This window comes from Lepidochelys olivacea (genome assembly GCF_965140295.1).
Source record: "Lepidochelys olivacea isolate rLepOli2 genome assembly, chromosome: 13".
NCBI classification, from domain to species: Eukaryota; Metazoa; Chordata; order Testudines; family Cheloniidae; genus Lepidochelys; species Lepidochelys olivacea.
Window position 1 is genome coordinate 36,186,352 of NC_140423.1, and position 27,114 is coordinate 36,213,465.

The window sequence follows — 27,114 nt, forward strand, 5'->3', positions numbered from 1 at the left end:
TATAAAGGGGTAAAATCACTTCCCTGCTCTGACTCACTACTCCCCTGTTTGTACATCCAAAACTGACATTTATCCTGTTTTTTACCACAGGGTCACATTGGGTGTTCATGTTCGGTAGTTTGTTCACTATGACACCTGTTGTCAGTAGCTACCGGTGTGGTGCTCTGCTCTTGTTCGATGATGATAGCAGTCGGCTGCCTGCGTGTTCCCTCTGTGTGCTGCCCCAGCTCTGTGCAGATAGCTATCACAGCAGACCCCGAGAGAACCCCCAATCACCACAGACTCTAGTAAGCTACGAAGGAATGTCGGCCAGGTTTATTGTACAACGAAGTACAGTAATAGTTCCCTATAGAGTCTACAGGACATACTACGAATATGTGTCGCCTGGCAATGGACTCAGTTCAGTCAGTGGTGGGACTTTCCACTGCCTTCTAGGCCAGATGGAGACACTGCCCCAGGGATGTATTCTTATACACAGATACAAACAAATTACATAACACTCCTGACGTACTGAGGTGCAACCCCTCTACGTAACAATGCACCACCCTTCTACGCAGTAAGGTGCCACCTCTCACCTTGTACATGTTGGTTCAAACAAAACAACTCTATCCATCATACTAGCCTTTTGCCCTTGTCCTTGTTATCTATGTGAATGGTATAAGAATGTTCTTGTACCATTTGTGTATGGCTCTAATATCTAATACACTTTAGATATATGTTTATGCAACAGCATATCTTTATGCAACATCAGCCCTTTTCTTGCCAGCTTCTGTGAGCAGGGCCTGCCTCTGGCTCACAGCTTAACTTTGCTTTATGTCAGCAAAGTCTTGACCATTACTTTAGCTCAGGCCTTAGGTCTCATACCGGGCTTCTGATACCAAGGGTTCATTTTTCAGGGCCTCATCTTACTACAACAACTATATCCTTTTCAGAGTCACTGCTTTCCATGATACAGTCCTCTGTTCTGTAGGTCTAGCCTGCAATCCTTGTTCCTAGTTGTATAGCATTACATTTGGCTGTATTAAAACACACTTTGTTTGAATTACATCCATTTTAATTATATTCCTACCCTCTAATTCTTTATCAGTTTAAATCTGTACCAGTCTTTCATTTATTTTGCCCACGATTTATGTCAGACTAAGGTTGCCTAGCTCAACATACCCTTTTATTCATAATATGTATTTATAGTATTTGCTAATTTTCATTTACCACAGCCCCATTTTTCAGTAAACAAAAAAAATCAGTTACAATTCTGATACTGTTTTTAATCATGTTATCTATAAAAATATTGAAACCAGAATGACATCTCTCTCTCTCTTTATCTCTCCCTCTCTTTCTCTTCCGATAACTTATGGCTGAGATAGTATTTGAACCACCATATGTCTAACTTCTGTGATTCTGTGCATCTCTCAGGTTTCAGGAATAATGGAGACATGGAACAGAACAACCAGACAGTGGTGAGAGAATTCATGTTACTGGGATTCACTAGTCAATGGGTGGTGAAGATGTCCCTATTCTTGGTCTTTCTAACCATCTAAACCACATTCCTGGTTGCGAATTCCCTCATTGTTGCATTGACACTGTGGAATCGTCAACTCCACACACCTCTGTACTTTTTCCTCTGCAACTTGTCCTGCCTGGAGGTCTTCTACACTTCAGTCACTGTCCCAAAGATGCTCTCCAATTTCCTGTCCAGGAGACCCAGCATCACTGTGGTTGGCTGCATTGCTCAATATTACTTCTTCTCTCTAGGGGCCACCGAATGCTTCCTTTTGGCCGCCATGGCCTATGATCGATACTTGGCCATATGTAATCCATTGCAGTACAGCGGTCTCATGAACCACAGGCTCTCTCTCAACCTGGCCATTGCCTGTTGGGTCTTTGGCTTCCTCTCCCCCTTGCTGCCTACCCTCATGATTTCCAAGCTCCCCTTCTGTGGCCCTGACAAGATAGACCATTTCTTCTGTGATGCAGACCCGCTCTTCTGACTCTCCTGTGCCGACACCTATATCCAGCAAGTGGCTGGATACACGTTCACCTCTATTGTGATCCTGTGCTCCTTCACGTTCACCATAGCTTCTTATGTTCACATTGTGGGTGCGCTCCTCAAGATATCTTCAGGCAAGGAGTGGAAGAAGCCCTTCTCCACCTGTGCATCCCACCTCACTGTGGTTTCCATCTATTATGGGACCATTATTTTCATGTATGTCCGGCCAGGGGTCAATCAGTCCTTCAACCTAGGCAAAGTAGTGTCGGTGTTTTATACAGTGGTCACCCCCTTGATAAATCCCATGGTTTATAGTCTCAGGAACAGGGAAATGAAAAGTCTCTGAGAAAAGCCCTGATTACCATAGGGCAGCACTAGGGAGGCGCTGTGCTACTGTGAGCAGAGTGGGTGGCTCAGTAGAATGCACTTTCCTCTACCCAACAGATTTTACTCCAATGCCCAGAATAGTATCAGGGGACATTGTGCTGCAGTGAGTAGCATGGATTGCTGAGTAGAGAGTGTCCTTCCCCTGGAATAAGTAGTGACCCAAATGGCAGTTAGAAGGTGCCAGTTTTTTTCAGGTAAATATGCGGTCCTGCCTCCCATTGTCCATTAAAGTTCTTATTGTAATTTTTTGCAAGATGTGAAGCTTTACTCTGGGCATCCTAACCAAATTATTCTATCTGCAATTACATTTTACAGAGAGTTTCATTTGCAAAAAGTTCACCATGGCTTCACCTTTGACCGCTCTCTGGTCTCTCAGGCTGTACCCCTCTAGTTTACGGCCCTCTTGCCATCACCTCTCCGGCAGTGGGATCCTGTGTGTTAGTATATAGGCCTGTTTGTGAGCCTGGGATAGAATTTTGGGTTTGACTTTTTGATACTCCTATATCTTATACTATCATGTGTGAACAAAGGACAAAGACACTGTGTGTGTTGTTTCTGCCCAGTCAGATGGGTTTGTTAGTATAATGGTGTCATAAATATAAAGGGAAGGGTAAACCCCTTTAAAATCTCTCCCGGCCAGAGGAAAAATCCTTTCACCTGTAAAGGGTTAAGAAGCTAAAGGTAACCTCACTGGCACCTGCTGGCACCAAAATGACCAATAAGGAGACAAGATACTTTCAAAAGCTGGGAGGAGGGAGAAAAACAAAGGGTCTTTGTCTGTCTGTGTGATGCTTTGGCCGGGGACAGAACAGGAATGGAGTCTTAGAACTTGGTAAGTAATCTAGCTAGGTATGTGTTAGATTATGATTTCTTTAAATGGCTGAGAAAATAGCTGTGCTGAACAGAATGAATATTTCTGTCTGTGTGTTTTCTTTGTAACTTAAAGTTTTGCCTAGAGGGATTCTCTATGTTTTGAATCTAATTACCCTGTAAGGTATTTACCATCCTGATTTTACAGAGGTGATTCTTTTTTACTTCTATTAAAAGGCTTCTTGTAAGGAAACTGAATGCTTTTTCATTGTTCTAAGATCCAAGGGTTTGGGTCTGTGGTCACCTATGTAAATTGGTGAGGATTTTTACCAAACCTTCCCCAGGAAGTGGGGTGAAAGGGTTGGGAGGATTTTGGGGGGAAAGACGTTTCCAAACTCCATTTTTTCAGGAACCCAGATAAAGTTTGGTGGTGGCAGTGGAAGTCCAAGGGCAAAGGGTAAAATAGTTTGTACCTTGGGGAAGTTTTAACCTAAGCTGGTAAAAGGAAGCTTAGGAGGTTTTCATGCAGGTCCCCACATCTGTACCCTAGAGTTCAGAGTGGGGAAGGATCCTTGACAAATGGGAACAAATAATAACAGTTAAAAGTGTTACAGGGTATGGTGGGAGTGTAATTATGAGAATATACTGGAAAGCTGCCTGCCTTCACTCTCAAGCCAAGGTCAAATAATCAATTAGGAGGGGCAAGAGAGTTGTGGGGTGAGCCATAAGACACATTAAAAGCCAAAGAAAAGCCTGGCCTTGGCCAGAACACAACCTCACTCCTGACCCGTCCTATGGGATACAAAAGAGGTGGGACGAAGATCCCAGACTCACGACCCTCCAAAATGGAACATGACCATACATTATAAGGGGTGGGACTGAGGGTGTGCATTTCAGGTATAATTATACCAGCTAAGGAGGGGGACGGACAGGAAACTGGGAAACAGCCTTTTCCAAACACTGTATTGTTGAAGATTTGCTCTAGTTGAGAAAGACTTATACTGGGGAAGTTCTTTGTACTGCATTGATAAGAGGGTCAGACTAGAAGGTCACAATGGTCTCTTCTGCACCATGGAATCTATCAATCTATGAATCTTAGGCCTGGTCTACACTAAAAAGTTAGGTCAGCTTAACTACATCTTTCAGGGCTGTGAAAAATTTCACTCCCTATGCCATGTCATTAAGCCAGCCTAAGCCCTGGTGTGGACACTGCTAGGTCGAAAGAAGACTTCTTCCATCCACCTAGCTACTGCCTCTTGGAGAGGTGGATTTTCTACAGAAATGGAAGATCCCTTCCATAACTGTAATAAATGTCTACATGATACAGCTGCAATACTATAGCATTTCTGGTGTAGACATACCCAGAATCTCTACAGTAGGAACAAAGCATAACAAGAGAAAATAATGGTAACAGAATAAAAGGCCTATTCACATCTCTAATGGCTGAGGTAGGTCTAACTTATCCCAAAGTCCTTTTTCCTTGAGGCCTGGCGTTCAGTCTGCTCCCCAGTCATCCCTCATTCACACTCCCTTGGCCTTCAAAGACTGTCCTTTTATTCACCCAAAAGTTTTTTGCTTCAATTTTTCCATCTTGAATACCTCCTGTGTTGGGTCTCCCATCTTCCCTGCCAAAACAAGTAAGATCAACCGAAGTAAAACTTCAAAGTGAATTATACCTGTATTGTCCTATAAGTATCAGTAAATGGGAGAGGGTATCTAAAACTGTGCCCCTTTTCTTGAATATATGCAACTAACCCCTGTTTGAATTAACTCCTTGTAATCATATTATCTGTTGGGTTAGTGTGGGGGTGGATGGTTGGGATTGATGACCTTTGCTATTCAGGAGGTCAGGCCAGATGATGGGGTGGTCCCTCCTGGCCCTAAACTCTATGACAACAACACTCAGACAGACTGATGGAACAAATAATATTAATAACATATTACAAGTAGCCCCACATTCTTCACAAATTGCAAATGCTGTAAACCAGCACAACTCCATTAATTTTGTTCTGTTTTACAACAATTGTAAACTGGTGTTTCTCTGTTGGAGTCAATGGGAACAGCTGGCAGAATGTATTCAAAAGTTTGGCTTCTGTGACTCACACAAAATCATACAAGGATTCTGTGGCAGAGCCAGGAATTTACCCAGGACCTCCTGAGTTCCAGCCCAGCATTTTTAACATAACACCATCCTTCCTCTCTAGTGTGACTTCTCTCAAAACAGAAGTTTCTGTTTCTTGACATTTAAACTGATACAGTAATGTAAATACTCAATCACACTAGCCTTTGCCCAATTAAACTATGGAAATATTTGTATCTATGTCTTTTACAAATTCTGTATTCAGAGAGAGCTCAGATTCCCAAGGGTTTTCTCTAATAAACTGGGATAAATGCCAGATCTCCGCTTGTATAGTTAGATCTCAGAAAGCAAGAGCTCCCTGTTGAAGATGCATGTAAAACCAAAATCTAAGGTGCAGAAAGGTAGGGTATCACACACAGACACACACACACACACGCTGTCAAGGTTCCTTCCCCACTCTGAACTCTAGGGTACAGCTGTGGGGACCTGGATGAAAACCTCCTAAGCTTACTTTTACCAGCTTAGGTTAAAACTTCCCCAAGGCACAAACTATTTTACCCTTTGCCCTTGGACTTCCACTGCCACCACCAAACTTTATCTGGGTTCCTGAGAAAATGTTGTTTGGAAATGTCTTTCCCCCCAAAATCCTCCCAACTCTTACACCCCACTTCCTGGGGAAGGTTTGGTAAAAATTCTCACCAATTTGCATAGGTGACCACAGACCCAAACCCTTGGATCTTAGAACAATGAAAAAAGCATTCAGTTTCCTTACAAGAAGACTTTTAATAGAAGTAAAAAAGAATCATCTCTGTAAAATCAGGATGGTAAGTACCTTACAGGGTAATTAGATTCAAAACATAGAGAAGCCCTCTAGGTAAAACCTTAAGTTACAAAAAAGACACACGGACAGGAATAGTCATTCTATTCAGCACAACTTAATTTCTCAGCCATTTAAAGAAATCATAATCTAACGCATATCTAGCTAGATTACTTACTAAGTTCTAAGACTCCATTCCTGTTCTGTCCCTGGCAAAAGCATCACACAGACAGACACAGACCCTTTGTTTTTCTCCCTCCTCCCAGCTTTTGAAAGTATCTTGTCTCCTCATTGGTCATTTTGGTCAGGTGCCAGTGAGGTTACCTTTAGCTTCTTAACCCTTTACAGGTGAAAGGATTTTTCCTCTGGCCAGGAGGGATTTTAAAGGTGATTACCCTTCCCTTTATATTTATGACACACACAAAACTAGAAAAAGCAAGAAGGATGTTCAGAGGTCATGGATATGGATGTGGTAGAATAGAATACAATAGAATAGAATAGACCTTTTGAGTCAACCCTCAACAGATATAAATGGATTCATTTCCTTTTACTGCAATGAAGCTACACTGATTTATCCCAGTGGGGGATCTGCTAAAGAGTATTTATTTCTCTTTCAATTTACCATATGTATGGGAGAAAGGGATGGAAATGTAGGATGGAGACCAATTACACCACAAAATTGACAGATCTATCTATCTATCTATCTATCTATCTATCTATCTATCTATCTATCTATCTATCTATCTATCTAATCAATTTCTGTTAGTTTCAAAGTTGCTTATCATTCAGTCAAACCTGGGTTGATAGTCATTGACCTCCATGGCAGTCTGAAGGCTGTAGGGTGTGTGTTTGTGTGTAATGATTCTATGGTGTCCATCCATTTCCTCCTAGACCATTATCCTGTCATCATAATCAATATCTTCGGATCTCAGTCGGCAAACTGATTTAGTTAAATACTTTATACTCATGCAAATAGAATTGAGAAAGGCCCAGGTCCTCAGAGGTTGTAGACTTCAGAGGTTGTTAGGAGCCTAAATACTTTGAGGCTCTGGGCCAAATTACTCATTTCAGGTTAGGGTTGAGTAGGGCTGGCCGGAAAACAATAATTCATTTTTGTGGGGGAAAAACACATTAGGATGAAATCAAGACCCTTCAAAGAGTGTTATGAGAGAGAGAAAGAGATAGAGAGAGACTGAATCTATAGCCCAATGATTTGTTTATGTCTGTGCACCTGTGTTTCTTTCTCAGTTTGCGAATGTCTATTTGTGTATATGCCTATTTGTGTATTTCTATGTATGTATGTGTTATCATCTTCCATGGGGGTCTACAATGAAGTTACTCCTAAAAATAATAAACTTTTGGCATTTAATATTATTAAATTATTGGAGGTGAAGGAGGAAAATTAGAAATATGAGCAGGAAAGGAAAAGAAATGAAAGGACTGATTAGGAGCTACAGAATTCAATTACTGTTTTCAGTGGTTAATTTGACGGAGGAAAGACCATGGATGTTCTAAAGAAAAGATTTTAGCAGTCTTACTCATACCACATAGTGCTTCCCTTCATGCACAATTCCCTTTTCTTCATTTGGTTTATTAAAAAAACAAGGTACTACTCAACCTGTCTAAAGGTCACCAGCATCTGCCCCCAAATAAGGACTGAGGGCCAGATTTTCTGAGATATTTAGGCACCGAATGGTATGGATAGGTGCCAAGTGAGATTTTCACAAGTGCCTAAATGAGTTAGTCATCCTACTCCCAGAATGTTAATTAGAGTTAGGTGCCTAAATCATTTAGGCACTTTTGTATATTCCACTCGGCATTGATCTGCAACTTTTGGCACCTAAATACCATTGTCAGTATAGCTTTGAGTAAGGTCTGAGTGATGACTTCATGATTCAGATCCAAGTAACATGGTTATTGAATTATGGTACCTCACACTGATGTTTATATTAGAAATTGACCTAATATGCCTAAAGGCTGAACTGTGAATCTTCTCATCACAGGAGTGAACAGTTATTCACATGAAGTCAATGGGAACATTCAGATAAGCCAGTGCTACCCAATGTAAATAAAGTGTCCTGCAACCTGGCACAGTGTTCTGATCTGCAATGGATTCAGAGTTTGAAAGTAACCCTATCTGGGATCTTCATCAGTACAGACTAAGGAGCCAGGCACAACATTCAGATCAGGATATTAAATTCTGGTTAGTCTGAGGTGTTTGGACCTGGGGCTCTGGTCCATCTCTATTTTATATCCATAGGAATATTCTATTTACTACCCTGTGTTTGCTAGTGTTGAATCATTCCATTGATCTCGTCCCCTCTTCCCAGATTAACTGCCATGCAGCCAGGGAAAAAGCAAACCAAAACACAGTGAAGGAATTCATCTTCCTGGGATTTAGCAGCCTCCAGAATCTCCAGGTTCTCCTCTTTCATTCATCTTGTCCATTTACATGCTGTCACTCGTGGGAAATTTTCTCATCATCGTCATCATCCTGGCAGAACCTCTCCTCCATATCCCCATGTACTTCTTCCTGGGGAAACTCTCCTTCCTAGAGATCTGGTACACATCGATCACTGTTTCCAAACTGCTGGCCAACATCTTGTCCAGGAGCATCACCATCACAGTAAACAGATGTGTGACTCAGTATTACTTCTTCTTCTCTCTAGGAGCCACTGAATACTTTTTCCTGGCTGTCATGGCCTACGACTGCTCCTTGGCAATCTGCAGCCCACTGCATTATACAACCATCATGAACCACAGGTTGTGCTTCTACCTCTCCACCATATCCTGGGTTGGTGGATTCCTCTCCCCACTCTTGCCCACAGTTCTAATCTCCTGGCTCTCATTCTGTGGGCCTCAGGAAATCAACCACTTCTTCTGCGACTCAGACCCAATCTTCAAACTGTCTTGCTCTGACACTTACATTCAGGAGGCTATTGGATACACCTGCAGCTCTGTGGTCATCCTGAGCTCCTTCTTGCTCACCATGTCTTCCTACATCAACATCATAGCCAACATCGTGAAGCTAACATCTGCCAAAGCTCGGAAAAAGACCTTCTCCACTTGTGCCTGTCACCTCACTGTGGTGACCATCTACTATGGGACCATCATCTTCACCTATGTCAGGCCCCTGAGCACATATTCTTTTGGTTTAGGCAAAGTGGTGTCTGTCTTCTATTGTGTCATTACCACACTGCTAAACCCTCTCATCTATACTCTAAGGAATAAAGATGTGAAAAAAGCCATATGGAAATCTTTTGCTAGAATGAGATGGCAATATGGAAGGACCACACTGCTATCTATGAGGGTGTTAAGTAGAACGTGAAATTGGAGTGGATTTCCAAAATTGCCAGAGTGACTTCGGATCCTATGGCCGATGTTCACTGACTTTCAATTAGACTCATGCTCTTAAGTTATTTAGGCATTGCTGAGGATTTACCAATATATTTTCAATTGGATTTGTGTTCCTAAATCACTGATCATAGAATCATAGAATCATAGAATATCAGGGTTGGAAGGGACCCCAGAAGGTCATCTAGTCCAACCCCCTGCTCGAAGCCGGACCAATTCCCAGTCAAATCATCCCAGCCAGGGCTTTGTCAAGCCTGACCTTAAAAACCTCTAAGGAAGGAGATTCTACCACCTCCCTAGGTAACGCATTCCAGTGTTTCACCACCCTCTTAGTGAAAAAGTTTTTCCTAATATCCAATCTAAACCTCCCCCACTGCAACTTGAGACCATTACTCCTCGTTCTGTCATCTGCTACCATTGAGAACAGTCTAGAGCCATCCTCTTTGGAACCCCCTTTCAGGTAGTTGAAAGCAGCTATCAAATCCCCCCTCATTCTTCTCTTCTGCAGGCTAAACAATCCCAGCTCCCTCAGCCTCTCCTCATAACTCATGTGTTCCAGTCCCCTAATCATTTTTGTTGCCCTTCGCTGGACTCTCTCCAATTTATCCACATCCTTCTTGAAGTGTGGGGCCCAAAACAGGACACAGAACTCCAGATGAGGCCTCACCAATGTTGAATAGAGGGGAACGATCACGTCCCTCGATCTGCTCGCTATGCCCCTACTTATACATCCCAAAATGCCATTGGCCTTCTTGGCAACAAGGGCACACTGCTGACTCATATCCAGCTTCTCGTCCACTGTCACCCCTAGGTCCTTTTCCACAGAACTGCTGCCTAGCCATTCGGTCCCTAGTCTGTAGCTGTGCATTGGGTTCTTCCGTCCTAAGTGCAGGACCCTGCACTTATCCTTATTGAACCTCATCAGATTTCTTTTGGCCCAATCCTCCAATTTGTCTAGGTCTTTCTGTATCCTATCCCTCCCCTCCAGCGTATCTACCACTCCTCCCAGTTTAGTATCATCCGCAAATTTGCTGAGAGTGCAATCCACACCATCCTCCAGATCATTTATGAAGATATTGAACAAAACCGGCCCCAGGACCGACCCTTGGGGTACTCCACTTGATACCGGCTGCCAACTAGATATGGAGCCATTGATCACTACCCGTTGAGCCCAACAATCTAGCCAGCTTTCTACCCACCTTGTAGTGCATTCATCCAGCCCATACTTCCTTAACTTGCTGACAAGAATACTGTGGGAGACCGTGTCAAAAGCTTTGCTAAAGTCAAGAAACAATACATCCACTGCTTTCCCTTCATCCACAGAACCAGTAATCTCTTTGGGGAGGTTTAGATTGGATATTAGGAAAAACTTTTTCACTAAGAGGGTGGTGAAACACTGGAATGCGTTACCTAGGGAGGTGGTAGAATCTCCTTCCTTAGAGGTTTTTAAGGTCAGGCTTGACAAAGCCCTGGCTGGGATGATTTAACTGGGAATTGGTCCTGCTTTGAGCAGGGGGTTGGACTAGATGACCTTCTGGGGTCCCTTCCAACCCTGATATTCTATGATTCTATGATTCATCATAAAAGGCGATTAGATTAGTCAGGCATGACCTTCCCTTGGTGAATCCATGCTGGCTGTTCCTGATCACTTTCCTCTCATGCAAGTGCTTCAGGATTGATTCTTTGAGGACCTGCTCCATGATTTTTCCAGGGACTGAGGTGAGGCTGACTGGCCTGTAGTTCCCAGGATCCTCCTTCTTCCCTTTTTTAAAGATTGGCACTACATTAGCCTTTTTCCAGTCATCCGGGACTTCCCCGGTTCGCCACGAGTTTTCAAAGATAATGGCCAATGGCTCTGCAATCACAGCCGCCAATTCCTTCAGCACTCTCGGATGCAACTCGTCCGGCCCCATGGACTTGTGCACGTCCAGCTTTTCTAAATAGTCCCTAACCACCTCTATCTCCACAGAGGGCTGGCCATCTCTTCCCCATTTTGTGATGCCCAGCGCAGCAGTCTGGGAGCTGACCTTGTTAGTGAAAACAGAGGCAAAAAAAGCATTGAGTACATTAGCTTTTTCCACATCCTCTGTCACTAGGTTGCCTCCCTCATTCAGTAAGGGGCCCACACATTCCTTGGCTTTCTTCTTGTTGCCTACATACCTGAAGAAACCCTTCTTGTTACTCTTGACATCTCTGGCTAGCTGCAGCTCCAGGTGCGATTTGGCCCTCCTGATAACATTCCTACATGCCCGAGCAATATTTTTATACTCTTCCCTGGTCATATGTCCAACCTTCCAAAATATTCTTTTGAAAATCCCAACATTTTATCTTTCAGTGGGATAGAAACCATAGTTAGGATTCTGAATGGATCCTAAAAGTACTGGCCATCTAACTCCATTAGGCTCCTTTGAAAATTCCAGGCAGAACTTGACTGCTATTTGACAAGTGTTTGCTGTTTACATTGTCAACTATCTATCACTCTTGTTCCTGTTGAGTGGGAACTTACTCCAGAAGTGGCTCATTGTAACTGATGGGACTTAAAGAATAAGTTGCTCTTCATTGTGAGTATGTCAGTATATAGGTCAACAGGGATTATCTAGAGACATTCCCCCATCTTTACTTGAGTAAATGTATGGTTGTAGTAATCAAAATATTTTCTCTCTTCTTCTCTTGCTCTCTCAATCAAAATATAGACACATCTATCTATCTGTCTATCAATCTGTTTGGAAAGTGTACTTGCCCATTGTTCTGAAGTGAATCAATATTTTGATGGAGAAATAAAATGTCATTATTTTTAATCATCAGCATCATCAGCAGCAGCAGTGGCAGCACTGACTGCATAGAGAAGCAGGTTGAGTTTCTCTCAAAGCAAGTTGTTGATGGCAGTTTTTCCAGGCCAACTTAGATAAACAAGTTGGGTGAAAAGTATTTTCCTTCACATACAGCTCAGAATGTGTCTAAATAGCAAAAGACCATAATAAGAAACAAATGCATGAGATCTTGGGACTGCTGCCACACATCCATTCTGCAATGGGGCTTACAATTTGGTCAAGATCATCCATCTCTAGCAATGACAAAACAAGCAAGCAAGCAAGCAAGGCTCTACCTACTAAGCAACAGTGAACTCTAGAGCTGACCCTGCAAAGTAATTAGTGAGCCAGCTCTCACTGAAGTCACTTATAGTAAATAGAACATGGATCAGGGTCTTTGTGGGAGTTTACAAAAGCACATACATGATTTAGGAGGACAAATGCCATTGGAAGTCAGAGGGATTGTGCTTATAAATTACATAGAGGCTTAAAATCAATAATCATACTTCATCACCCAAAATAGCATGTTTGATGCTTTAAGTGTTTCAGTGGTTTTCCTGCTCGGGGGCCCACAAGTGGGGTGAGCAGGGCTGAGGGATGGAGCACATGGCAAGTTGAGCACATGGCAAGAAGACAGGGATTCTACAGTTACAGCCCACAGCAACCGTACCTGTATTGCCCCTCTGTGGTCCAGCAATGGAACCAACATTTAGGACTCTGGATCCTCAGCTCCTGACTGGAGTTTTTTTCAGGCTGCTATTCCCTGCGTACCCTGTGTTATTTGCAGAAAGTCCTAAAAGGCTTGTGTCTGCACTCTGCTCTCTCTCCAGAGGCTATAAATCGTGTAATTGCCCATAGTTATAATTACCACACAGCCATGTCACATTTATTGTTCAGGTGAAAGCATTATAGAGGAAACATCTTAAAACAATAAAAGAACCTACACACATATTAATGAGCCTACCAGAGACCACCCCACATAAACCTCAGGATCAGTTAGGAGTCAGTCCTTGAAAGTCCACCCAGGGTTTTTTCTGTGGTTACAATTTCATAACAGCTTTAGCAAAGGGTAAAAGTAATATTAAACTCTTACTGGTAAGGGTGCCTGTCTGCAGGCCCCCACAAGGGGCGGGGCTGGGGGGTCAGCCACCCCCAGCTAGCCCATCTGTGCTGCCTGGGGCTCCGGTACTGATTCAAAAGGGCCTGGGGCTCTGGCCTCTACTACTGCGGCAGTGGCCGGAGCCCCAGGTGCTTTTAAATTGCTGGCCCTGGGGCAGCTGCCCCTTTTGGCCACCCCTTTTGGTGGCCCGGGGTGGGAAGGGGCAATAACATTAAAACGCTGACATTAACGTCAGCTGTGTGAGGGCTGGTACCAGCTTCTTGTTGGTACATCGTACTGGCTCGCACCAGAATACTTTCCTCCTTGGCTTTAGCTCAGAACAAGAAGCTGCATACATAGGTTAGTCTTTCCTTTATACAGCATGGGCCTTTGATCTTCAGATTCCGGGAACAGGTAATCAGCTAACAATGCTCCCTTCTTCAGGGAGTAGATCCGAAAGGCAGGGGGTTTGCACAACTGGAAGAGGAAATTTACAGTCACCTCCCCCTAGAGATTCCCCAGGCAAACCACTTGACACTGTTTGTTCAAAAGTCCATTCTTGCCTGGCCCATTGCTCAGTATTGTCCTTTGAAGTTCATAAAACTTCCCAAGGCTAACAATAGTCCATCACCTTCGCATTTAATGCAATGGATGCCAAAAGGACTTAAATATAATGTAATCAGGTTTTTCAAGGATACTACAAGAAATTGCCATATCTATTACACCTACCTAGGAACTACACACTATTCTGATTGGGGATCTGACCATGACCACATCTAAGGCGGAAGAGAAGAAGAGATAGGGCAGGAGGGACTGTGCCTAGGCTCAGTTACTCACAAACCTCATACTCCCAGAAGCAGTGAGACCAGACTAGGGTCTTTTGTTATTAGAACTATTGAAGGCTTTTTAAGATTAAAGTGAGTCTGGTTAGGGAAATCTGGCTGTTAGGTCTTGCTTTCCTACCATCTATAATCAACAGGGTTAAACTAGAATCTCAGAGAGACCATGATGGGGTACAACTCTTGGGGAGTGCATGTAAGCTACTAGGGTAGTTCAGGAGGTCTGGGACTCTGGTTTCAGGATCAGGAGGCAGCAGGATAGCAGGGGTCTGAACCTGGGAGTGTGGAACAGGAATAGTGACCAGATTCCACCCAGACATAGGGAACTTAGAAGCACATGGGATCCACTGGTTCATAGAATCATAGAATCATAGAATATCAGGGTTGGAAGGGACCCCAGAAGGTCATCTAGTTCAACCCCCTGCTCGAAGCAGGACCAATTCCCAGTTAAATCATCCCAGCCAGGGCTTTGTCAAGCCTGACCTTAAAAACCTCTAAGGAAGGAGATTCTACCACCTCCCTAGGTAACGCATTCCAGTGTTTCACCACCCTCTTAGTGAAAAAGTTTTTCCTAATATCCAATCTAAACCTCCCCCACTGCAACTTGAGACCATTACTCCTCGTTCTGTCATCTGCTACCATTGAGAACAGTCTAGAGCCATCCTCTTTGGAACCCCCTTTCAGGTAGTTGAAAGCAGCTATCAAATCCCCCCTCATTCTTCTCTTCTGCAGGCTAAACAATCCCAGCTCCCTCAGCCTCTCCTCATAACTCATGTGTTCCAGTCCCCTAATCATTTTTGTTGCCCTTCGCTGGACTCTCTCCAATTTATCCACATCCTTCTTGAAGTGTGGGGCCCAAAACTGGACACAGTACTCCAGATGAGGCCTCACCAATGTCGAATAGAGGGGAACGATCACGTCCCTCGATCTGCTCGCTATGCCCCTACTTATACATCCCAAAATGCCATTGGCCTTCTTGGCAACAAGGGCACACTGCTGACTCATATCCAGCTTCTCGTCCACTGTCACCCCTAGGTCCTTTTCCGCAGAACTGCTGCCTAGCCATTCGGTCCCTAGTCTGTAGCTGTGCATTGGGTTCTTCCGTCCTAAGTGCAGGACCCTGCACTTATCCTTATTGAACCTCATCAGATTTCTTTTGGCCCAATCCTCCAATTTGTCTAGGTCCTTCTGTATCCTATCCCTCCCCTCCAGTGTATCTACCACTCCTCCCAGTTTAGTATCATCCGCAAATTTGCTGAGAGTGCAATCCACACCATCCTCCAGATCATTTATGAAGATATTGAACAAAACCGGCCCCCGGAACCGACCCTTGGGGTACTCCACTTGATACCGGCTGCCAACTAGACATGGAGCCATTGATCACTACCCGTTGAGCCCGACAATCTAGCCAGCTTTCTACCCACCTTATAGTGCATTCATCCAGCCCATACTTCCTTAACTTGCTGACAAGAATACTGTGGGAGACCGTGTCAAAAGCTTTGCTAAAGTCAAGAAACAATACATCCACTGCTTTCCCTTCATCCATAGAACCAGTAATCTCATCATAAAAGGCGATTAGATTAGTCAGGCATGACCTTCCCTTGGTGAATCCATGCTGGCTGTTCCTGATCACTTTCCTCTCATGCAAGTGCTTCAGGATTGATTCTTTGAGGACCTGCTCCATGATTTTTCCAGGGACTGAGGTGAGGCTGACTGGCCTGTAGTTCCCAGGATCCTCCTTCTTCCCTTTTTTAAAGATTGGCACTACATTAGCCTTTTTCCAGTCATCCGGGACTTCCCCGGTTCGCCACGAGTTTTCAAAGATAATGGCCAATGGCTCTGCAATCACAGCCGCCAATTCCTTCAGCACTCTCGGATGCAACTCGTCCGGCCCCATGGACTTGTGCACGTCCAGCTTTTCTAAATAGTCCCTAACCACCTCTATCTCTACAGAGGGCTGGCCATCTCTTCCCCATTTTGTGATGCCCAGCGCAGCAGTCTGGGAGCTGACCTTGTTAGTGAAAACAGAGGCAAAAAAAGCATTGAGTACATTAGCTTTTTCCACATCCTCTGTCACTAGGTTGCCTCCCTCATTCAGTAAGGGACCCACACATTCCTTGGCTTTCTTCTTGTTGCCAACATACCTGAAGAAACCCTTCTTGTTACTCTTGACATCTCTGGCTAGCTGCAGCTCCAGGTGCGATTTGGCCCTCCTGATATCATTCCTACATGCCCGAGCAATATTTTTATACTCTTCCCTGGTCATGTGTCCAACCTTCCACTTCTTGTAAGCTTCTTTTTTATGTTTAAGATCCGCTAGGATTTCACCATTAAGCCAAGCTGGTCGCCTGCCATATTTACTATTCTTTCGACTCATCGGGATGGTTTGTCCCTGTAACGTCAACAGGGATTCCTTGAAATACAGCCAGCTCTCCTGGACTCCTTTCCCCTTCAAGTTAGTCCCCCAGGGGATCCTGGCCATCCGTTCCCTGAGGGAGTCGAAGTCTGCTTTCCTGAAGTCCAGGGTCCGTATCCTGCTGCTTACCTTTCTTCCCTGCGTCAGGATCCTGAACTCAACCAACTCATGGTCACTGCCTCCCAGATTCCCATCCACTTTTGCTTCCCCCACTAATTCTACCCGGTTTGTGAGCAGCAGGTCAAGAAAAGCGCCCCCCTTAGTTGGCTCCTCTAGCACTTGTGCCAGGAAATTGTCCCCTACGCTTTCCAAAAACTTCCTGGTTTGTCTATGCACCGCTGTATTGCTCTCCCAGCAGATATCAGGAAAATTAAAGTCACCCATGAGAATCAGGGCATGCGATCTAGTAGCTTCCGTGAGCTGCCAGAAGAAAGCCTCATCTACCTCATCCCCCTGGTCCGGTGGTCTATAGCAGACTCCCACCACTACATCACTCTTGTTGCACACACTTCTAAACTTAATCCAGAGACACTCAGGTTTTTCTGCAGTTTCGTACCGGAGCTCTGAGCAGTCATACTGCTCCCTTACATACAGTGCTACTCCCCCACCTTTTCTGCCCTGTGTCTACTCATAACAGACAGGAGCTATGCACGGTGATATGGGACCAGGTTGTAACACAGGGCTTTCATTAACACCTCAACATCACTACCTTCAGCGATTGCATGCAGTGACACCTATGTAGTTCCATTTAATCTTCAACTGTTGTAAAACAGAACAAAATTAATGGAGCTGTGCTGGTTTACAGCATTTACTTTGAAGGAGATATGCTGATTTATACCAGTTGGAAATCTGGCCTATTGATTTTAATGGAGCCAAGCTGATTCATGCCAGTTTGTCCCACTGACTTGACAGGAGCAATGGAGAAATAAGATACTACTAAATTATATCAGAAGTGGGTCTGTTAATTGTGTTACCAGACACTGGAGGCATTTTACCATGAAAAGCCAGTTCATATCATTTGTTGTGCACTAAGGATCAATGATAGTAGAAGAAGCCTGTGGGTAACATCCAGGCCCTACTGAAGCCAAGGTCAACATTCCTACTGACATCCATCAATGGGGCCAGGATTTTACCCTGAGAGTTTATCCACTGATTAATATGGAATCTGTGTCTCTTGGTAGCACTATGTTCAAAAAGAAACATGTTGGTAGAAACTATGTTTTTTTTTCTTGGAAAATGCGGAAGAATCTACATTTGGACCTAACATCAAGAGCAATTTTGTTGTCTTAATGTAGAAAGTTTATCTGTACTGTTCTAGGTGACTCCCATTTACCTTCTCCTTTGGGGCCTTGTTTGAGAGTTAAATGTTCACCAGATTCACAAGGGATCCAAGATCTCCCTACAGAAGGTTACTATATATCAAAGACAATCACCTTCAACAAGTTATATCTCACTAGGAGTCTGGTTTTAAATTACTGTTCGGTTTATTGTATTTGAAGTTTGAATGAGGGGTAAGAATATCCCTCTTGCTTACTTGCTTGATTTCCCTATTTCTTTCTTTATTTCTTGCTTGCTTTCTCACATAGGCACCAACTCCCTATGCAATTAAATGAGAGTTAAATGATTAATTCCTTTATGCTCTTTGGAAAGTCAAGTAACATTGAATTTATGTGTTGTGTTATATTTTTTGTCATTTGGCTAAATGCGCTTTGTAGGAATACACATTACCACAACTATGTTTATGAATTTTGGACCATATTCTGATCTCAATTTCACCAATACAAATCTGATGTAAATTCACACACATTAATGCAGTTCTTTTGAATTTAGTTGTAGTCAAGTCCAAACTCAAGGCATTAAAATGTAACATTAATGGAAAGGGAAGAAAAGTCATAACCTATTGTCTGTGCCCTCAAAAGTATGCAATCAAATTTGAAAAGTAATGCAAAAGATGACTTTTTTTTACAAAATACTCTACTATGAAATATGATAAAGTTATCTAATATGATAGATTTCATGATTAGTTACATTTGTTGGCCCTGATAGTCTTCTCTGTTTCACAATTTTTGCAATTGAGTAACCTTATTGATTTCCAAGGAGATACTCCTGATTTACTCCAGGAGGAATGAGAGTAAAATCAGCAGAAGCAGTAATAAGACTAGAGACGTTTGAAGACAATGGAGGGAAACTTTTCTGTAATACAGTAGGGATTGCTTGTCATATCAGGATAATACTATTCCTAATAATGAAGCAACAATTATATATTGCCATGCAGGTTATCATAAAAATGAAATCTGGGAAGCCCAAATCCCCTCTCATTTTCACTAGTTGTATGTACCAGTGCATCTCCAATGAATGGAGAATTAACCACATTGATTGCAATTTAAATCAGTGTGAGTTAAAGGGTTATCCAGACAATTATTTTTTGCACCTTGATTCCACCTAAATATTCTTATTATTATGTCATATTTTGGATTATATACATTCTATATATTATATAGACTGTAAATGTGCTATACTGCAATAGATACATTTTGTGAAATTAGTGTAGAAAGTGGAATCTTGGTTACTAATAAGACTTCTGGTGTATGAAATAAGTTTGAGATCATATTGTGAACTCCTAACTCATGTAATTTATGTAAATAGTCCAACAGACTTCATGTGCCTCTATTTGAGAACATCCATGGTGTTATTTTCTCCCTTCTACAGTCAAATGTCAGGAGAATATAGACTCATTATCTGAGACAGTTTATTGTGCTAATATATTTTAATGTAGCTCAGTTTGTATGTATGTTCTGTGAAAGGTCTAGAATATCACAAAGCACTCTCTCTCTCTCTCTCTCTCTGTGTGTGTGTCAGTCAGCCTAGATTCTTCAGTTGCCATATTGCTAGTTTTTGCAATACCTGACCAAAATTGAATCTTTATTGCTACAGAAGGAACACTCAAGCAATGGAGCCCAGTAACCACACCAGGGTGACCGATTTCATCATGCAGGGTCTCTTTGACCACCCTCAACCCCAAGGACTGATCTTTGGGCTATTCCTGTGCCTTTATATGACTGCCATCATGGGCAATTCATTGATTATTGTGGCTATTGTCCTCCACCCACCTCTCCACACTCCCATGTACTTCTTCATCGCCAATTTAGCCCTGGTTGACATTTTGTGCACTTCCTCAGTCCTACTGAAAATGCTGGAAAACCTGTTGCAGGAGGAGAAAATCATCTCCTTTGGTGGCTGCATGGCCCAGCTCTTTGTCTTTACTTTGTCATCAGGGACAGAACTTGTGCGTCTCGCTGCTATGTCATATGACAGGTATGTTGCCATCTGCCACCCCTTGCACTATGTCAATCTGCTGAGTAAGGAAATTTGCATCAGTTTAGCAGCCTCTGCCTGGGCTGTTGGTACCATCAATTCATTGGTGCACACATTACTCATGCTGCACCTGGATTTCTGCGGACCCAACCTAATCCAGCATTTCTTCTGTGAGATCCCACCAGTGTTGGCACTATCCTGCAGCTCCACCTATCTCAACGAAATTATGATCTTCATGGCTGACATCTTCCTGGCCATGGGGAACTTCCTGCTGACCACCATGTCATATAGCTTCATCATCATCGCCATCCTGAAAATCCGGAGCTCCAAAGGGAAGCAGAGAGCCTTCTCCACCTGCTCCTCCCACATGCTTGTGGTCATCTTGTACTACTCCACAATCATCTACACCTACATCCGGCCAACATCCAGTTACTCGCTGGATAAGGACAAGGTGGTGGCCATAATATACACCCTAGTCACTCCAACCCTGAACCCTCTGATCTACAGTCTGCGCAATAACGAGGTCAAAGTGGCCATCAGGAAAATCCTTCCATTCACCACAAAATTGCAATTTTTCCAAGAGTGAGCCTGATTCGCACCTGCCTTGTCCCTTGTAGGCCAGGTTCAAAGGTAGTGTAAATTTTCATAGAACTAAGGATTTCAGTACACACAAACTTGCACTCTGGTATATTCACTACAATGGAAATACAAAAATTTATATGAGTTGGGGATGTGTTGCACTGACTGCAGTAGGGCTAGGCTGATTGGACCCCATTGACATCGGTGGAACTATGCTGAGTCACAGTAGCTGGACTATGGGATAGATTTTGAAAGGTGTTTAGGTACATACTGGGATTTTCAAAAGCACCTAGGCACCTGAAACTCATTGATTTTAAAGCAATTTAGGTTCCTAGATGTGCTGGAAAAACACTTTAGGTACCTATATACCTATAAAAATCTCTCCCATTGTGTAGCTCATTAGTTCGTATACAGTATCGCTGAATCAGAATATTCTATTCTATTCCTGAGCCAATAAGTATGATAATAATATAAAACAGACTCTCTCTCTGTTCACGAATGTCTTGTGAGACATTAAAAACCCACATTTTTTCAATCACGTATCTCTTGAGATCTGGAGGTAAAGCTAAAGTCAAACTGAATTACTAATTGAAGAAGAGTCCTGTGGCACACAAAGAAAAAGTGGGACACAAATAGACTGGTACAACCTGGCTTGTTTAATGAACAGAACAGTGATAAGTGCTCTCCAAGGATCCTGGTAATTTCTGGGCTTGTCATGGAAATGAGCAGCAAGATTCTAGAAATTGGTGGAAATGTTTACAGTTCAAATCACCAGACTGATTGGTGAATGTTGATGGGATGAGGCCATTTGGAATATTACTTATCTGGGGATCACTCTATGGGATCAGAAGCAGGTGGGTAGACTGCAAGGAGAGGGCTTTACCATGATGGTTGCCATCCCCACCAATTCCTGAGGCCATCGATCCACCATGACAACATTGGGCCTTGTTTGTTGAGATTCTGAAAGATGTCCTGACCAAAACTGTCCATACAGAAAGAAAAGAAATTATACCCACCCCCCCTCCACTTCTCCAGTGGTGCTGCTTAAATCCCATGTAATGCTTATGACGAGATAACTGGCTCTGTGGATGAGGGGAAAGCAGTGGACGTGTTGTTCGTTGACTTTAGCAAAGCTTTTGACATGGTCTCCCACAGTATTCTTACCAGCAAGTTAAAGAAGTATGGGCTGGATGAATGGACTATAAGGTGGATAGAAAGCTGGCTAGATTGTCGGGCTCAACGGGTAGTGATCAATGGCTCCATGTCTAGTTGGCAGCTGGTATCAAGTGGAGTAACCCAAGGGTTGGTCCTGGGGCCGGTTTTGTTCAATATCTTTATAAATGATCTGGAGGATGTTGTGGATTGCACCCTCAGCAAGTTTGCAGATGACACTAAACTGGGAGAAGAGGTAGATACGCTGGAGGGTAGGGATAGGATACAGAGGGACCTAGACAAATTGGAGGATTGGGCCAAAAGAAATTTGATGAGGTTCAACAAGGACAAGTGCAGAGTCCTGCACTTAGGATGGAAGAATCCAATGCATCGCTACAGACTAGGGACCGAATGGCTCGGCAGCAGTTCTGCAGAAAAGGACCTAGGGGTTACAGTGGATGAGAAGCTGGATATGAGTCAGCAGTGTGCCCTTGTTGCCAAGAAGGCCAATGGCATTTTGGGGTGTATAAGTAGGGGCATTGTCAGCAGATCGAGGGACATGATTGTTCCCCTCTATTCGACACTGGTGAGGCCTCATCTGGAGTACTGTGTCCAGTTTTGGACCCCACACTACAAGAAGGATGTGGAAAAACTGGAAAGAGTCCAGCGGAGGGCAACAATAATGATTAGGGGCCTGGAACACATGACTTATGAGGAGAGGCTGAGGGAACTGGGGATGTTTAGTCTACGGAAGAGAAGAATGAGGGGGGATTTGATAGCTGCTTTCAACTACCTGAAAGGGGGTTTTAAAGAGGATGGCTCTAGACTGTTTTCAGTGGTAGCTGATGACAGAACAAGGAGTAATGGTCTCAAGTTGCAGTGGGGGAGATTTAGGTTGGATATTAGGAAAAACTTTTTCACTAGGAGGGTGGTGAAACACTGGAATGCATTACCTAGGGAGGTGGTGGAATCTCCTTCCCTAGAAGTTTTTAAGGTCCGGCTTGACAAAGCCCTGGCTGGGATGATTTAATTGGGAATCGGTCCTGCTTTGAGCAGGGGGTTGGACTAGATGACCTCCTGAGGTCCCTTCCAAGCCTGATATTCTATGATTTTATGATTCTAACACTGGAATTGAACTCTGGGTTCCTGCTGTCATTCCCTCTCCCATGTGTCCTTTTCCTTCCTTGCATTGTGTTGGGATCCCCCCCAAGGCCCTTTCCATTCTCCTTATCCAGAACAACTCATCCAGTTGTGGGAGAACTCTTCAATTAGTATCAGAGGGGTAGCCATTTTAGTCTGGAGCTGTAAAAGCAACAAAGAGTACTGTGGCATCTTATAGACTAACAGACGTATTGAAGCATAAGCTTTCATGAGTGAATACCCACTTCTGCATCTGAAGAAGTGCGGTTTTTACCCACGAAAGCTTATGCCCAAATAAATCTGTAGGATCTAAAGTCATTCTCATACTTGTGCACTCTCTATCTCTTTCTGGTCCTATGGCTCTTGAAGTATTTATCCAAAGTGGAACAGTTTCAGCAGGAGAGATTGAAGGAGCACCCTCAACATACTATCCCCATGGCGAGAGCATTCACCTGAGTGGTGGCAGATTCCTGGTCACATCTCCTCAGTCAGAGGAGAGACATGAATCAGGGTTTCCCCCATTCTAGGCAAGTGCTTTCACCAGAGAGCTGTAAGTTATGAGGGAGCTCCTTCCCCATGACCTCCAAGAGAAGGCCCAAAGCTGAGAATCCCAAGCAGAGGTAGGTGTCTCCCTCTGGCCTGGGTTTAGGTGCTGAAGTCCTAAGAGGGGCTGGGCTTAGTACACAACCCTCTCTTTGACATCTCCTATTGGTGAGCTTAGGTGCGGAGCCACCTAGCATGCTACCTTTTGTGGATCCCATTCTTAGGCACCTATCATGCCTGACTCCGGCTTTGTGCATCACAGTGATTTTCTAGGTGCCCAAAAGATAGGTGTGATCACTTAGAGGGCACATCTACCCTTAAAATGCTCTCCCTTCTGCATAGTTAATCCACCTTCCTGAGAGGCAGTAGCTATGTTGGTGGGAGAAGCTCCCCTGTCGACATAGCACTGTCTACACAGGAGGTTAGGTCAGTACAAATACATCGCTCAGGGGTGTGGATTTTTCACACCCCTAAATGACATAGTTATACCGATATAGGTCTGTAGTGTACACCAGACATTAGCTTTAGTCCCTTTGTGAATCTAACCCTTAGTGTAAATGAGAATCAAGAGGATTAAATCAGAATTCCCCACTATTTTCACCCTCAGTATAATTTCACATCCACTTTGCATTCCTGATTTGATTTTCTTCACAATTAAAATGGTTTGAATCTGAAATAATTTCAAAGAAAGCAATGTACCTGATTGTCCAAGAGCTTATATCTTGTGTTGGTGAGCACTCCTGACCTACTCTGGGGTAAAGCTGCTGTAGGTGAGAGGAGAATCTCAGGGACTTTGCACAAAGGTAAATGGCTACACAGGAATCAAGTCAGTGGTGAAACATACTTATTGAATGAGGGGGGAGGGATAATTCAGTGGAGGGGGAAGGGATAACTCAGTGGCTTGAGCATTGGCCTGCTAAACCCAGGGTTGTGAGTTCAATCCTTGAGGGGGCCATTTGGGATCTGGGGCAAAAATTGGGGATTGGTCCTGCTTTGAGCAGGGGGTTGGACTATATGACCTCCTGAGGTCCCTTCCAACCCTGATATTCTATTGCGAGGAGAGATAGCTCAGCGGGTTGAGCATTGGCCTGCTTAAACCCACGGTTTTGAGTTCAATCCTTGAGGGGCCATTCTGTGTGACAGTTGTTTGGGGGGAGGGATAGTTCAGTGGTTTGAGCATTGGCCTGCTAAACCCAGGGTTGTGAGTTCAATCCTTGAGGGGGCCATTTGGGATCTGGGGCAAAAATTGGGGATTGGTCCTGCTTTGAGCAGGGGGTTGGACTAGATGACCTCCTGAGGTCCCTTCCAACCCTGATATTCTATGATTCTATGATTTCCAAATCGTCCATGCATAAACACCTCTGCACTCATACTAACTCTGGCTACATCTGCATGAAATATTGTCCAGCCCTTAGCTATTCTAATTCAGCATAGCTCCAGTGAAACCAATGGAGTTATGAGATTTGCTCCAGTTGAGGATCTTGCTCATCTGAGAGTGGTGAATATCCAATGTATCAGGGGATGGACACTGCAGGGGGATGCTTGGAGACCTCAGTGGGTGGATTGTGCCTACTGCTCACTTGCACAGGGATAGTAGAGCCTATGTAGGCTAAGAGGGGAGTATTTGTGTTGCCTGTGGCCGATGGAGTCAGGGAGCATCATAGCTCCACAGGAAACTGAGGCAGACAAACACCTATCTTCATTAATTGCTCTAGAGTTAAGGCATCCTGATGCCTAGAGAGGACAGCGATATGCATGCCCATAACTGCCTATGGAACTTTTTCTGCAAAAACATAGGTGCTGAGTGAGTTTAGGAGCCTACCAATTTTCAACAGCAGCTGAGTGCATGTTTTGTGAATACCAGTAGTGACTGACTCTGGGATTTGGGTACCAGAAGTGGCTAAGGCACCTAAGTCTTTTTGTGAATCTTTCATAAGGCTATTTTACACCACTCCAGTAATACAAAGCCACCTCAAAGTGAGTCTAAATATAACTTACTCCCATTATAAAGTCCTTTTACACTGCCAGAGTGATGTAAAGTCAATATCATTGCAAATATCTAATCTGCCCTCCTGAATAACAAAAGCCATAAGACTTCCTTGAATTAACTTTTATTTGATTTATAAAAGAGCTTTTAGAAGAATACATCCAATCTGGATTTTAAAATAGCCAGAGAGGGAGAATCCACCAAACCCTTGGTGAACTGTCCTAAAACACAGTACTAGATCCACATTGGTGTAAATTGGAGTAGCTCCATAGAAATCAGTGAACCAGGCCCAGTTATGCAGTGGCCTGTACTGTAAGATTGGCAAGCAACAAAAATTGAATTCATTCTGTTAAAAAAAAATTCTGAAAATCAGCAAAAGTGGGTGTCAACTAGACTGGTAAAAACTGGCTTGTTTAAGTGAATGGAACATTTAGCCAAATGGCAAACAGTATAATACAGCACATAAAATAAATGTTGTTTGACTTTCAAAAGAGTATAAATGAATTAATCACTTAACTCTTATTGAATTTCATAGGGGGTTGGTGCTTAACACATTTAGGAGCCTTTGAAAATATCATCCTAAAGAAGAAAACTTGATTTAGAAAAACCAACGAAAGAAAGAAATTCTTCTCTCTCATTCAATCTTCAAATACAATAAACCAAACAGCAATTTAAATACAGACTCTGAGTGAGATATGGCTTGTTGACGACGACTGTCATTCATACAGAGTAGGCTTTTGTAGGGAAATCTTAGATCCCTTGTGAATTTGGTGAAGATTTAACTCTCAAACAAGGCCCCGAAGGAGAAAGTAAATGGGAATCATATAAAAGAGTAGAAATGAGAGCCAAATTTGGTTTACAGGATAATTCTATATAGGAAGGAAAACCCATATTGAGTTTCAGGCTAGAGAGCGATTTTTCAGGAGTGGCAATTAGAAGGGTAAAATCTTGTCACTTGAATAGACCCTGTTCCAGCCAAGTACTTAAACACATGTTTTAGCATATGAGTCAACTCCTTGACTTCCCTGGCCCACTCATGTGCTCAAAGATAAACAGATCAACTGTTGGATCAAGACCATATATGTGATCCAGAGTTATGGTGTCATCACACTTATGGAGACCCATTGTGTCAATTATGCAAAGTGGATTTTCTGAAGAAGAAAAAAAAAGACATTGCCTTTCTTCAATACTTTCTTTGAAAAGCCATCTCTTCTGGAACATTTGCCCCACAGTATGAGTGCTTCTTGTACCTCACTGAATAGAATGTGCATCTCTAACAATTCTTCTAATATGTCATGTTTTTTCTAACTTCATCAAATATTCATTCATAGAGTATAAGGCCAGAAGGGACATTTAAATCATTTAGTCTGATCTCTTGCATATCACAGGCAAGATAATTTCATCCAATTACTCTTGTACTGAGCACAATAATTTGTATTTGGATAAAGAATCTTTCAGAAAGTCCTCCAGTTTGAATTTGATGCCATGAAGAGAATCCACCACTTCCCTGGGAATTTGTTTAATCAGTTAATCTCTCTCAGTGTTAAACACATGAGCTTTATTTCTAATTTAAATTATGGTGGCTTTAGTTTCCTGCCATTGATTCTTGTTATCCTTTTTCCTGTTAAAGAGCCGTATGTTATAATTTGGCCCTGTATGACCCTAAATGGCAACCTGTGTATTACAAATAGACACAACCAGTAGATCCCATGTGCTTCTAAGTTAACTGGGTCTGGGTGGAGTCTGGTCACTGTTCCTGTTCCATACTCCCAGGTTCAGACCCCTGGTATCCAGCTGCC

General features: G+C 43.2%; 2 protein-coding genes across 2 annotated transcripts; both read left to right on the forward strand.

Annotated features, from left to right (window-relative positions):
- Positions 1-1,673: 1,673 nt before the first annotated feature.
- On the forward strand, positions 1,674-9,409 carry LOC311529487 (olfactory receptor 6F1-like; the record flags this gene model as incomplete). The annotated part of the gene is made up of 2 exons (XM_084645432.1): positions 1,674-1,877; positions 8,483-9,409. The coding sequence occupies 2 exons, from the start codon at positions 1,674-1,676 to the stop codon at positions 9,407-9,409; spliced, it is 1,131 nt and encodes a 376-aa protein (XP_084501558.1).
- Positions 9,410-19,549: 10,140 nt separating this feature from the next.
- Positions 19,550-20,500, forward strand: LOC311529489 (olfactory receptor 13G1-like; the record flags this gene model as incomplete). The annotated part of the gene is made up of 1 exon (XM_084645437.1): positions 19,550-20,500. One exon carries the CDS (start codon positions 19,550-19,552, stop codon positions 20,498-20,500), a length of 951 nt encoding a protein of 316 aa, XP_084501563.1.
- Positions 20,501-27,114: the final 6,614 nt, after the last annotated feature.